We start from the raw sequence: 12,860 nt of genomic DNA on the forward strand, positions 1-12,860 counted from the left end.
ATTGACTCACGTTGATTTCCTGTGCGTGGGTGTTACCTTCTAGGTTAATTCTTTTTGATCTAACCTTTTCTCTAGTACCTGTTCCCCTTTTCCTATTGGCCTCAGTTGCTTTAAGGTATCTGCTTTAGTTTCTCTGCGTTAAGGGCAACAAATGCTAGCTAGTTTTTTAGGTGTCTTACCTATCCTCACCCCTTCCTTGTGTGCTCTCGCTTTTATCATGTGCTCATAGTCCAATCCCCTTGTTGTGTTTACCCTTGATCTAATGTCCACATATGAGGGAGAACATACGATTTTTGGTCTTTTGGGCCAGGCTAACCTCACTCAGAATGATGTTCTCCAATTCCATCCATTAAAATATTTTTTTAAACAATCCATAATGTCATCAGGTTAGCTTCCTCTGGAAACTTTTTTTAAATTTATTTAAAAAAAAATAAATTGTTGTACTGGGGTACATTGTGACATTTACAAAAGTTCTTACAGTATATCGTAGTTGAATTCACTGTCTCCATCGTTCTCCTTTATCTCCCCTCCCATCAGTCCTCAAATGAAACATTTTTTAATGCACATAATCGAAACTTTCTCTTGGCTTTTTCTTAGATTGTATTGTTGTAACGCTTGAAAACGACAGCGATGATAACAACACCGCTGCAGATGATGATGACGTTGTGGTAATAGAGGATTCTGATTCAGAGGTTATTCCAGACACATCCACTAATGACTCATCAATTCTACACCCAGATAATGATAGTGCTCAGGAACAAGTCCAAGTGGAACAAGGTAATTTTATTAAATTTCCTCCTGGGTGAAATTTTGCTTTCTGGTCCCCATTTCTAGTAAATCACTTAAATATTTCTGTAACCTTTGCATTAATTAGTTGTTATAAGAAGGCAGAGCTATGTGGAATCACAGTGTTTAATTGTGCTTGCATTTCTCCTTACTTTAGCTTTGCCACATCTTGCTTGGCCCTTTTTGCTCCATAGGGGATAGTCTCAGAAAGTATTGGGGAGAATATATTGTTTGTCTTTGAAAGATCATTTATATCTGGTAACTATAATTATAACCATTTAATGGCAAAACAAAAGTGAAAAGCTAAAATTGAACTTAAAGGAAAAACCAGTTAGATGGAGTTCATGGAAACAGGTGACATGATTGCCTATGTAGAAAATCTCAAAGAATTAACAAAACATTCTGGAACTAATAAGAGATCATTATCTGAAAGATAATGGCTAATACACAAAGGTCAATCACTTTACTACATACCAGCAATAAATAATTGGAATTTAAAATTAAAAACAGTACCATTTACATTAGCACAACAGAATTGTCCATAGTAAGTAAAATGCTGCAACCAGAACTTTTGTTGCTTCCCACCCACAGTAATGAAGGGAATGTGAGCCCATTAGTATCCTAACTCATCCAGAGAGCCTAGAGACATCTTGCAATATTTCTTCAGTAGCTATATGACAATTAGTTCTTTGCCCTTTACTTAAAGAATCTGGTTTCCTTTTCTTTAAAACACTGCTTAGGTTGGAGGTTGGAAAACTTTTTCTGTAAAGGGCCGGCAGTAAATATTTTAGGCTTTGCAGGCAGTAAGGTCTCTTTCTTAAATATTTAACTGCCATAATAGTGCACTGAAAGCAGCTTATGTGTGAATACATGGATGTGGCACTGTTTCGTAAAACTTTATGGACAGTGAAATTTAAATTTCCTATAGTTTTCCCATATCATGAAATATTCTTTATAAAAATTAAAGGTCTGGGGGGGCCTCAAGTGTTAGTGCATTTGGATAGCAAGCTTGAGGCCTAGTACTGCACAAAAAATACAAAGACAAAGAAGGTCTTAAAATGTGAAAAAACGACCCAACGTTTTTAGCTTGTGGGTTATACAAAAACAGCAAAGTGGATTTGGTGCCCAGGCTGTGGTTTGTTAATCCCTGGTCTAACTAATGCCAAAATGTCATTTGATACCACTTATCTGTTCTGGATTTAAAACTCTGTGCAGGACCAGTACTGACCGTGTTACAGAAAGTCTGGCTGACTCTTAACAGCCCTCTTTGGTGGGAGAGAGCTAGAGTAGAATTTTCAAATGTGGATACCCTTTGATCTACTATTACCACTTTTAGGAACTTATCCAATGGAACTACTTGCAAAAGTGCAAGACTGTTCAGCAGCATTCTTTAAAGAGCAAAGGGTTAAAGGTAACTTGAATATCCATGCCTTGGGGACCTGTGGAATAAATCATGGCTTAGCTATGTGAGAGAAAACTAAGGAATTGCAGTATATCTAAATGTCTTGGTTTGGAAAAATCAATACATATTTAGCAAAAGGAGGAGGTTACAGAGCAGTGCTTTTAGTTTGATCCTTTTTATTTATCTAGCTGACAGAAAAAAAACCCAAAAGAGGAAATCTCACAAACAGTAGCTGAGTAATATTATTTTTATTATGAGAAATATATATATATATAACATTTATCATTTTAACCCTTTGTAAATTTACAATTCAGTGGCATTAAATATTAGATATATTCACAGGGCTGGTGGAGTGACTCAAGTGGTAAAGTGCCTACCTAGCAAGCTTGAGGCCCTGAGTTCAAACCCCAGTACCACCACCAAAACAAAACAAAAAAAAAAAACTATGGCATTGCTGGGCACCTGTGGCTCACACCTGTAATCCAAGCTACTCAGGAGGCAGAGATCAGGAGGTTCACGGTTCGAAGCCAGCCTGGACAAGTAGTTCGCAAGACCCTATCTCGAAAAATCCCATCAAAAAAATAGGGCTGGTGGAGTGGCTCAAGGTGAAGGCCCTGAGTTCAAATCTCAGTATTGCTAAATAAATAAATAGACAAACAAATAAATAAATATATTCACAATGTTGAATGACTATTGTCACCACCTATACCCAAAACCTTTCCATCATCCTCAACATAAACTCTGTACTGATTAAACAGTAAGCCCTCTCCCTTCAGCCTCTGAAATTTACTTTCTATCTCTAAGAGTTTGCCTATTCCAGGTACCACATGTAAGTGGATTCGTTCAATATTCGTCCTTTTGTGTCTGGATTATTTCACTTAGCATAATGTTTCAGGATCTATCCATGTTGTAGCATGTGTCAGAATTTTATTCATTTTTAAAGGAGTAATATTCCATTGAGGTACATTTCATATTTTGTTGATCAGTTCATCTACTGATGGACATTTGGGTTTTTTCATTTTTTAGCGAATGCTATTGTGGACATTAGTGTACAAATATCTTCTTGTGTTCCTGTTTTCAGTTCTTTTGGACACATACCTAGAGGTGGAATTGCTGAATCATATGATAATTCTGTTTAATTTTTTGAGGTACTTCTATAGTTTTCTATAGCACCTGCAGCATTTTGCATTCCTACCAGGAATTTGTGATTTCTCCACATGCTAATCAACACCTGTTATTTTCCATTTTTTCCATGGTAGTCATCCTGATAGGTATATTGTGGTTTTGATTTGCATTTCCCTAATGACTAATGATACCGAGCATCTTTTCATGTGTTTGTTGGCCATTTGGATATCTTCTTTGGAGAAAGGTCTATTTATGACATCCTTTGTCCATTTTTGGGTTAGGTTTTTTTTTTCTTGTTGAATTTGAGGAGTTCTTTATATTCTAGGTATTAATCCTTTATAAGATATGTGAGCTGCAAATATTTTCTGCCAGTCTGAAGAGATAGGGCATGTTCAGGGTGGTATAGCTGTAGATTTGTAGACTTTCCTGCCATTCTGTATGTTGTCTTTTTGTATTCTTTTTTTGTTGTTGTTTTGTTTTGTTTTTGGCAGTACTGGTGTTTGAACTCAGGGCCTTAGATTTACTAGGCAGGTGCTCTACCACTTGAGCCACTGCCAGTCCTTTTTTTTTTTTTTTTGCTTTAGTTTATTTTTCAAGTAGGGTCTTGCTTTTATGCCCAGGCTGGCCTGGACCACAATCCTCTTATTTATGCTTTCCGTGTAATTGGGATGACAGGCACGCATTACCATGCCTAGCTTTTTATTGGTTGAGAGTCTCTAGAACTTTTCCTCTGGGCTGGCCTCAAACCAAGAACCTCTGATCTCCATTTCTGAAGTAGTTGGGATTATAGGTATGAGCCACCACACCTGTCTTGCAATCCTGATAGTGTCCTTTGATGAACAAAAGTTCTTATGTTGATAAAGTCGAATTTAGCTATGTTTTTCCTTTTGTTGCTTGTGCTTTTGGTGTCTTATCCATGTTGCCCTGTCCAATGTCATGTAGGCTTTCTTTGATATTTTCTTATAAGTGTTCTACAGTTTTAGCGCTTATACTTAGGTTTTTGATCCATCTGAGTTAGTTTTTGTACATGCCTAAGCTAAAGGTCCAGCTTCATTCTTTTGCATGTGGATATGTACCAGTTGTGGCAAAGACTGTCCTTTCACCATTGAATAGTCTTGGCACCCTTGTTGAAAATTAAACCCTTGTTAAGATTTTATTTTGGGTCTCTCTATTCTATTCCATTTGTCTTATGTGTATGCTTTTATGCCAGTACCACATTTCTTTTGGCAATACTGGGGTATGAGCTCATGGCCTTGTGCTTGCTAGTCAGGCACTCTATCATTTGAGCCACTTCCCAGTCTGGGATTTTCTTTTTATGAGGCTTATATTACTGGTTCAATCTTCAGTTATAGGTCTGTTGAGATTTTCCATTTCTTCTTGAGTTAGTTTGTCTAACTGCAGTTTTCATGTACAAAAACTAACTCAGATGGATCAAAAACCTAAGTATAAGCGCTAAAACTGTAGAACACTTATAAGAAAATATCAAAGAAAGACTACATGACATTGGACAGGGCAACATGGATAAGACACCAAAAGCACAAGCAACAAAAGGAAAAAAATAGCTAAATTCGACTTTATCAACATTAAGAACTTTTGTTCATCAAAGGACACTATCAGGAATGCAAGACAGGTGCAGTTTTCTCATATACTAGCATCAAGCAGTTAGAAAATATATAGGAAAAAATAACCAATTGAGGACTGATGGAGTGACTTAGGTGGTAGAGCACCTGCCTAGCAAGCATGAGGCTCTGAGTTCAGACCCCAGTTCCACCAAAAAAAAAAAAAAAAAAGGAACCAATTGATACTGACTATGAAAAATATCTATAAATTCAAATGACTAAACAAATAAAAATAGCAGAACCTATATGAAAAGAATGTGAATACTTTATTTTGGGGGTCATAAAATAACCCTTGAATAAGTGGAGAGAGGCAAATTATTCTTGGATGTGAGAAAACACTTTGGTATAGTTTGTAAATTTGAGGGGAAAACCTGTTTAAGGGACAGGTGTTGGTTTGTCATATCAAACAATAAATTATTTTAAAGATACAATTATTAAAATGTAGTACTAGTTCTGAAAAGGAAGCTAGATTTAATGCAATAGGAAGTTCAAAAACAGAATAAAGAATTTAGAGTTAAAAGACTGTAGTACATTAATATGGTGTGACAAATGCTCAATTATTGGGCAGAGGAAAGCCCATTAGATTTCATCTTGCATCACACACTTAAATACTTTTGAGATGGTTTAAAGGGTTGAATATTTAATAAGTGGAAGTATGGAAAAACTATAAGAAAATATAGCTGAATGTTTTTCTAATCATAGTGAAAGACTGAGTATAAAAGTGGGTGAAGAAATCACAAAATATTAATGATTTGATGAAATAAAACAAAGAATGCCTCCCTCATTGAAAACATCAAACTTCAGAAAGACATCACCACCTGAGAAAAGTATTTGCTGCAATTATACATTTTCAAGGATTTATTATTATCGTTCAAATAGCAAAGCCTCATATACATCAGACAGGAAATATTGAGACCCCCAACTGGGCAACAGGCAGGGGGACACGAAAAATAATGTCAAAGAACAAGAAGTATTAATGGATAGAAAAAATCTAAAGAAAAATTCAACTGCATTCATTATGAAAGATGCAAATTCAATGGGATACAAACTTTGAAACTTCACCTTCAAGCTATCAGATTATCAATGTTTATTTATTTTTGGTGGTACTGAGTTATTAATTTTTAAAAGGCAATTCACTTTAGTGATAACAAAGAAAAAAGGTTACGTTTCATTTCTCTTGGAATGAAGACTAGCACAACCTTTTTGGACATTTTCGCAGCAACTGTTGGAAGCTCCTCAAATATTTATCTCCTTTGACCAATTGATTCTTCTAGATATGTATTATAAGAAATTATTCAGAGATGCAAAGAAATATTTCCATTTGAATGTATATACATCATTATGTGAAAAATTAGAAGCCATATAAATGTCCTATAATAGATAACATAACCTATGGACATCCATAAAATGAAATACTATGAGGGCATTTAAAAATATTTAAAAGTTATAAGTGACATGCAAAATTGGTCAGAACATACGTATAGTATGATTTAAACTATATAAGAAAAGGAGAAGGAAATACTTTTAAGACTTGTAGTATTTATTGGTGATGAATTACTTTCTCTGTTTAGGTTCTGAATTTTTTAATAAGGAGCTGAATTAAAAGATAAACTTTTAATAGAAGTCTATTACAAAAATATGCACATATCATAAATATACAGCTTAAATAATTTTCTGGTTAATATATGCACACAACCAGCACCCATATCAACAAATAGAAGGCTGTGAGCCCTAGAATCTGCCCTTGTCACCTTCCAGTTACTAACCCCCTTGCAAGGTGACCACTATCCTGACTTCTCCTACCATAGATTACCTTTGCTTGTTTGTGAGGTGTATGTGAGTTGAATCATACCATGTGTTCTCTTTTATGTCTGACTTTGCTCAAGGTCAGGACTGTGAGGTTCATACTTGCGGGGAGCAGCAGTCGGTTTTTCCTCATTGCTGCAAGTCTTCCTTTGTATGGATACGCCCCGGTTTAATTACTCATAGTTCATATTAGTTTTATAGTCAGAAAAAAGTAAGAAAAAGCAAAAAACAAAATCGGTGGAAATTCCGGCTCAAATCGGAGGTGTTTTATAATTTGAAATGTTTATACATTGGTCTGAATTTAACTTGGGAGTTAACGCTCCCATCTTCTTAGTCTCCATTTGGTTTCTCTTCTCTGGGCAGTTGGTCATTAGTATGTCCCCAGCAGGAGGAGGAAACGGGAAGAGATGAAACCCAGTCCCTTCATTGCACCTCTCATTGCTGTTCTGCCTCAAATATGGATGGGGTGAATGAGCTTTTTCACTAAGGCGCCCCGCGCAGTAACTGCCACAGGTGTTCAGATCCTCCCTGTCCCGCAAGGCAGAGACCTATGTCCTTGCAGTCAGTGGCGAAGTTAAATGCCTCAGCCGTAGCCGAACCTTCAGCAGTCTAGATTTTTTGGCTTATATTTGACATCCAGGCTTAACGTAAAACCTAAGGAGTAGGACATTCAAAGATCGTGGCAGAAGTGGACCCTACAGATACTCTGAAGGGTTCGCTGGGCAGGTGAGGCGGCGGCGGCGGCGTCCCCAGCGCTTCTGGGCGCCCGGCTGCGGCCGGCGGGGCGGGGCGGGGCGGGGCACCGGCCTCCTGGCGTGGGGGAGGGTGGAGGCCGCCGCCTGCCTCACAGTAGCCTTGCCGCGCCTTGCCGGTTCTCTTCTGCTCAGGTTCCAGCTTTTGCTCCGTAGACTTGAGGTTGTAAAGCATTCACTTCACAATTTGGAATTGCGTTTAACTCGATGTTTATTCCTGCTCACGGGCCACGGAGCTCTTCAGTTCCTAAACACTTATTTTAAATTGCGCGAGGAAGAATTCTGTCGAAAATCCAACCAGGACTCCAGTTCGAGGTGGTATTCTGAAAGCACATCCATGTTAAGGTTATTTAGGTAGTAAGTGTGCGAAGTAACTTTTTTATGCGTTGCTTTTCAGGAGTGGAAGGCGCAGTAGCCCTAGATGACCAAGCAGTTCCACAAGTGAACTGTCCAGTAAATGTAAAAAGACATAACTCCAACTTAATGGATTTTATCCCACCAAACAAAAGAGGACGAGCATTTAATCCAACAGAGAATGATATGGTTCGTATACTAAAGTGAAATCTTTCTTTGCTTTTCTCATTTTGCTGTATTTTTTAAGAGTTTAATTTCATACAGTGAAATGCACAGATCTTAAATGTACAGATCAATGAGTTTTGATAAATATTTATAACAGACTTTTATGAAGATAGTGAACATTTCCATCAGCCCAGAAATTTCTCTTATGTCTCTCTTCCCAGTAAATCCCCTTCTCTAACCTTGGAGGAAATACCATTTTGATGGTTTTTCCATCCTAGGTTAGCTTTGCCTGTTCTACAACTTTATAAATAGAATTGTATAAAAAGAATGTATTGTATAAGTAGAATTTTGTCTTTTGTGTTACAATCTCTTTTATTTCAAATAAGGTTTTGGTGATTCATTTTGTAATACATTTCATTCCTATTTATTGCTCAGTGGTAGTCATACCCATAATTATTATTTTCTTTTTGGTGGCACTGGGGTTTGAGCTCGCTTGAGCCACCCTGCCAGCAGTGGTAGTCTTATGACTACCCATAATTTGTCTGATGGACATTGGGGTTGTTTCCAGTTTGTGGCTGTGAACATGCTTGTGAAAATCTGTTTGTGAACATATGTTTGTTTACATTTACTTTGAGTAAGCACTCAGGCCTGCAGATGCTGAGTATGGGTTAGATGATAGTTACATAGTTTGCCTTTAAAGAAAATGCACTTACTCGCTTTCATAAGGACATGAATTAATGCCACGTAAGTAGTATAGGTAATTCTCAACTTCATTCAGTCCCAGTATTTTAATCTTTGGAGATAATGTTAATTGTCTACTAGGTGTCATGGTTTTGGACATCATTTTCTGAAAACATTTGGAAAGCATAATAAAGCACTGTAGAAGGATAAGATGTTAATATTGTGTCTATAATCATGAGTCTATTATCATTTCATATAATTTTGGCTATCTGATAAGTGTGTAATGCTAGGCTAATTCAGGTAATTTTAAATCATGTACTTTAGAACAAATATATTGATAAGTATATTTATATTAAGATTATCCTTGTAGTCCATAATTCTTCATTAAAGAGTTATAATTAAGTGCAGCAGTTATTTGCTGTGTACTTACTTATTTATACCCTGTCTTATTCAAAAAATATATTTAAAGTGATTTAGAAATTAATTTATCAAGGAAAAGAAATGCTTAAGTGTTTTCCTATTTTGTCCAGAGAGTGTCACTGTTGGTTTATTTGAAAATCAGAAGTCATGTAACATTTGGTTCTTTGTTCATGGTTAGAAATATTAACTTTTAAAGCAGTAATGGTTTTACATTACTGGAAGAGTAGTCTTTCTACCCTGAAATATAGAAAAGCTTGATGGAAATGGTGTCTTAAGGGTACTTGGATGAGTGAGAACACAGTTCTCCAAGTCCATCTTTTCAGCACTTTGCTGTGGTTTTATTTGCAATGGTCAGAAGTCCTTTGATATAACAAATAGGCCTTTGGTTCTTCTTGAATACAAAATAGAAGTTCTGAACTTTTCTTTCAGTTCTTGCCTTTATATTTCTTTTAAGTTTATTCATAAATCTTCCTTAGACAAGAGCACAAATGCAGTACCTGATTGTGAAGAAGGTGGAAGGATCATTAATGAGTGTATATCAGACATTGAATATTTGTATTATATTAATTGCTAATTGCTACATACATTCCACACTTACCAAGAAAATGGTTCAGATTCTTTTTTTGGCTTTCATAGAGCATATACTTATTCTGAACTCATGTTCAAGGAAATATTTCTCTCTCCTGAATCTGTGTCTTCTTTTCATTAGACAGTGAGCTTGTAACCATTTTGTTTCCTTCTTATCTAATAGGAAATTAACAACTTTTTTTTCTCCAGTGCTGAAGCATCAAACCTAGGGCCTCCTTCATGCCAGGCCAGTGCTTCACCACTGAAGTATATCCTCAGCCCAATTTACAGCATTTTTGAAGCCCCTTTCATTGGCTTTCCTAATTTTGAAATAGTTTTGGATTTTTAGAAGTGTTACAAAATATTAGAGTTCCCATATATACACTTCACACAGCTTCTGTTAATGTTAATTTATTTGTACATATCTTTTTATTGATGATGTTAACATTGATCACTTGTCTAATGTAGTGTCTTGCAAGTTTTTCCACTGTAGAGTTACTATTTTTCCTTTTGTAAGTGTTAAATATCTTGGGTAGAAGGGTGCTTTGAGACTCTGCTAATATCCTGTTTCTCTTGAACTCACTTGAGTTATATTTCATTCATGGATTTTAACTGCAGCAATCATTACTGTGATATTTGCCTAATGATAACTCTCTATTTCCCTCATTCTTTCTATGTTTATTAACTATAATCCATTTGTAAGGAAGAGCTATCATTTATCTCCCAGTTATGTATTCAATGTGGACTCATGAACATTTATTATATGAGTTATAATCCAATGTTACCATTATTTATTTCCTTGAGTAAATATTCCAGCTTTGGCCATTGGGAATTTCTTCCAGTTGGCTGGCGCCTGTGGCCTTTTCCTCTGCCCCTCTACCCTTTCTTGAGCACTTTCTTCTTTTCTGACAGCATAAGGTGTTCTAGGTTCATCTGTACTTTCCATATCACAGCCTTGGAATTCAACCTGTTCCTTTTATTGGAGAATGGTATTTTGGAACAAGAATTTGGACTCTAGATGTGTTCATTGCTGCTCTCCTGTCATAGATCCTAGGCCCTCTCAGTGGACCGAGTTGGGAAATACAACTATGTACTGTAATCCATGCAATTCACACAAATCTAGATTTCTTTGTTTTTTATATATTAAAAACTGTTCATACTCATATTCAGTAGCTTTTCTTAAATTGGGCTCTTATATAAAAATTCTTTCCTTACTCCTTTATTAATCGGAGCTTTTCTTTTTCATTCTCATGTGAATGTGGGTTTTGGTTTTACGTTATCGTATTAGACTTATGAAATTCTTTGGATTGTAGGTGCAAAATAAAAATAATTAAAATAAATAACTTTTTAAAGCGTTATTTTTTAGTGTTTCATTTGGCTTCTAGTGATGTTAAGCACTGACTACTTGTTTTTATAACATCCTAGAATAATGCATCTGCAGATCAAGAACAAACTGAAGACTTCCAAGAGAATTGTGAGGTACTGAAATTCTACCTTTCAAATGTAATTTTATGAAATATTGAGCAAATTTTTCTTTAGCACCTTTAATGTCATTGTACTATTAATAGAAATTTTCTTGTGGCAAATTCTATATGATTATCATCCCACTGTGATATACTACCCAAAATTTTTCTAGTTAGAATAGTATCCCAAGGTGAAAATTTTGAAATAAAGTACAGTTTTTGTAATATACAAAACTCATATATACACTTCACACGACTTCCTTTAATATTAATTTACTTGTATAAATCTTTTTGTTGGTGATGTGAACATTGATCAGTTGATTAACATGTCTTCCAAATTTTTCCACTATAGAGCACACAGTTGATTTAATGTAATCATTTCTCTCATCTAGATGGTTGGATATTTAGTTTTTCCATTGTAATTGTTTATGAAAGTTGGCTGATTTGGATGAAATTCAGTATTGTGCCTAAATGCAGATCAAGATATCTTAGCTGAAACAAAAGGACACCCCATTATTGCTTTGTAAAGAATTTATCTTACGTGGTATTGAGGGGATTTCTTAAAAATAAGCTTGTTGGTAGAGATTGATAGACGTATGTAATTATCATGGGTTTGGTGAACTGTCTCCCCAGAGGTAATGGAAGTTTATTTTAAAAAATGGCTCTTATTCTATAAAGTTTCTTGACTAGAATGAGCTAACATAGTTTGAAAAGTAAGAGTTTGTGTGACTCTTGCCATTCCCACTAATGAGGACAGAAGCAGGGTGCTGACCAGAGTCCTTGTGCATGCTCAAGCAGTGCTCAGGCTCCAAGAGGGCAGGGTACAGGCCACAGGCTGCTGGACTGAGGCCCCTAGCAAGTGTGCAAGTTTGGTGGGATGTGGCCTTTCAGGTGGGAGGTGCTAGGGTTCCTATTCCTTGAAGTAACCCTCCAGGCTCCCCCAACTTCTCTCAGTGCTAGGTCTCTTTGTTTCCTCCACTTCCTGCCTCACCATTCTATACCTTAGGGTGCAACTCTTGGCCCCCTTGGTCTCCTTTCTCTCAGTTCCCTCCTTAGAGCTCCTTTTTCTTGCCAGGTAGTTTTTTTTCCTCCCAGCCTCTAGCAGGCTGGAGGCCGGAGGCTGGGAGCAGAGGAGGAATGCTGCATGGGGCTGTCCCTTGCCAGATGACCTTTCTGCAGCCACAGTCAGCTCCCTCCCCAACAAGCTACTTGATCCTCGCTCTTTCCCATTGTAGCCTAGAGGGTCCAGGGCAATCAGCTACCTCCATATTCTGATTCCTGTCTTCATAGCCAGCAAGCCTGCCCTACTCCTTGCCTACCATGGGGACTCTGCCCAGGGCTGGCACCTCCACTGGTTTCTACTCCAGCCCTGTCCCTGTCACTCCTCCCCGCCCTGTCCTCCCTCCAGGGCCTAGCTCCGTGGACACCACTTATTCTCACTGTCTGAGTGTACAGCATCTTGCTTTCTCTCTGGGTGTTTTGAGCATGCTGTTCCTTCTATCCTCTGTGCCCTTCCATATATCCTCACCTGCGAATGCCTTCTCACTTTTAAATTCTGACCTCAGACACCATCTTCTTTGAAAAGCTTAACTGCCAGTTGGGTTCCTCCCTGCTCTTTTGAGCATGCTTAGCCTCCCTTTCTTACCTGTGTCATAGGGAGCAGAGGTGATAATAACAATACTAATACTAATAGAGTACTGAGCACTCTTGGACAGACACC

At 37.1% G+C, this 12,860-nt stretch overlaps 1 protein-coding gene across 1 annotated transcript in view; it reads left to right on the forward strand.

Moving 5' to 3' along the window:
• Positions 1-376: 376 nt before the first annotated feature.
• LOC109679251 (BEN domain-containing protein 2) overlaps positions 377-12,860 on the forward strand; it is a 60,402-nt gene continuing 47,918 nt past the window's right edge. Inside the window, exons 1-4 of the mRNA XM_074062295.1 lie at positions 377-386; positions 598-777; positions 7,465-7,587; positions 7,888-8,033. Coding sequence (XP_073918396.1) covers positions 377-386; positions 598-777; positions 7,465-7,587; positions 7,888-8,033 — 459 coding nt within the window. The remainder of the gene's footprint in view (positions 387-597; positions 778-7,464; positions 7,588-7,887; positions 8,034-12,860) is intronic.

The sequence above is a fragment of the Castor canadensis genome, chromosome X, assembly GCF_047511655.1.
Source record: "Castor canadensis chromosome X, mCasCan1.hap1v2, whole genome shotgun sequence".
Lineage (NCBI taxonomy): Eukaryota > Metazoa > Chordata > Mammalia > Rodentia > Castoridae > Castor > Castor canadensis.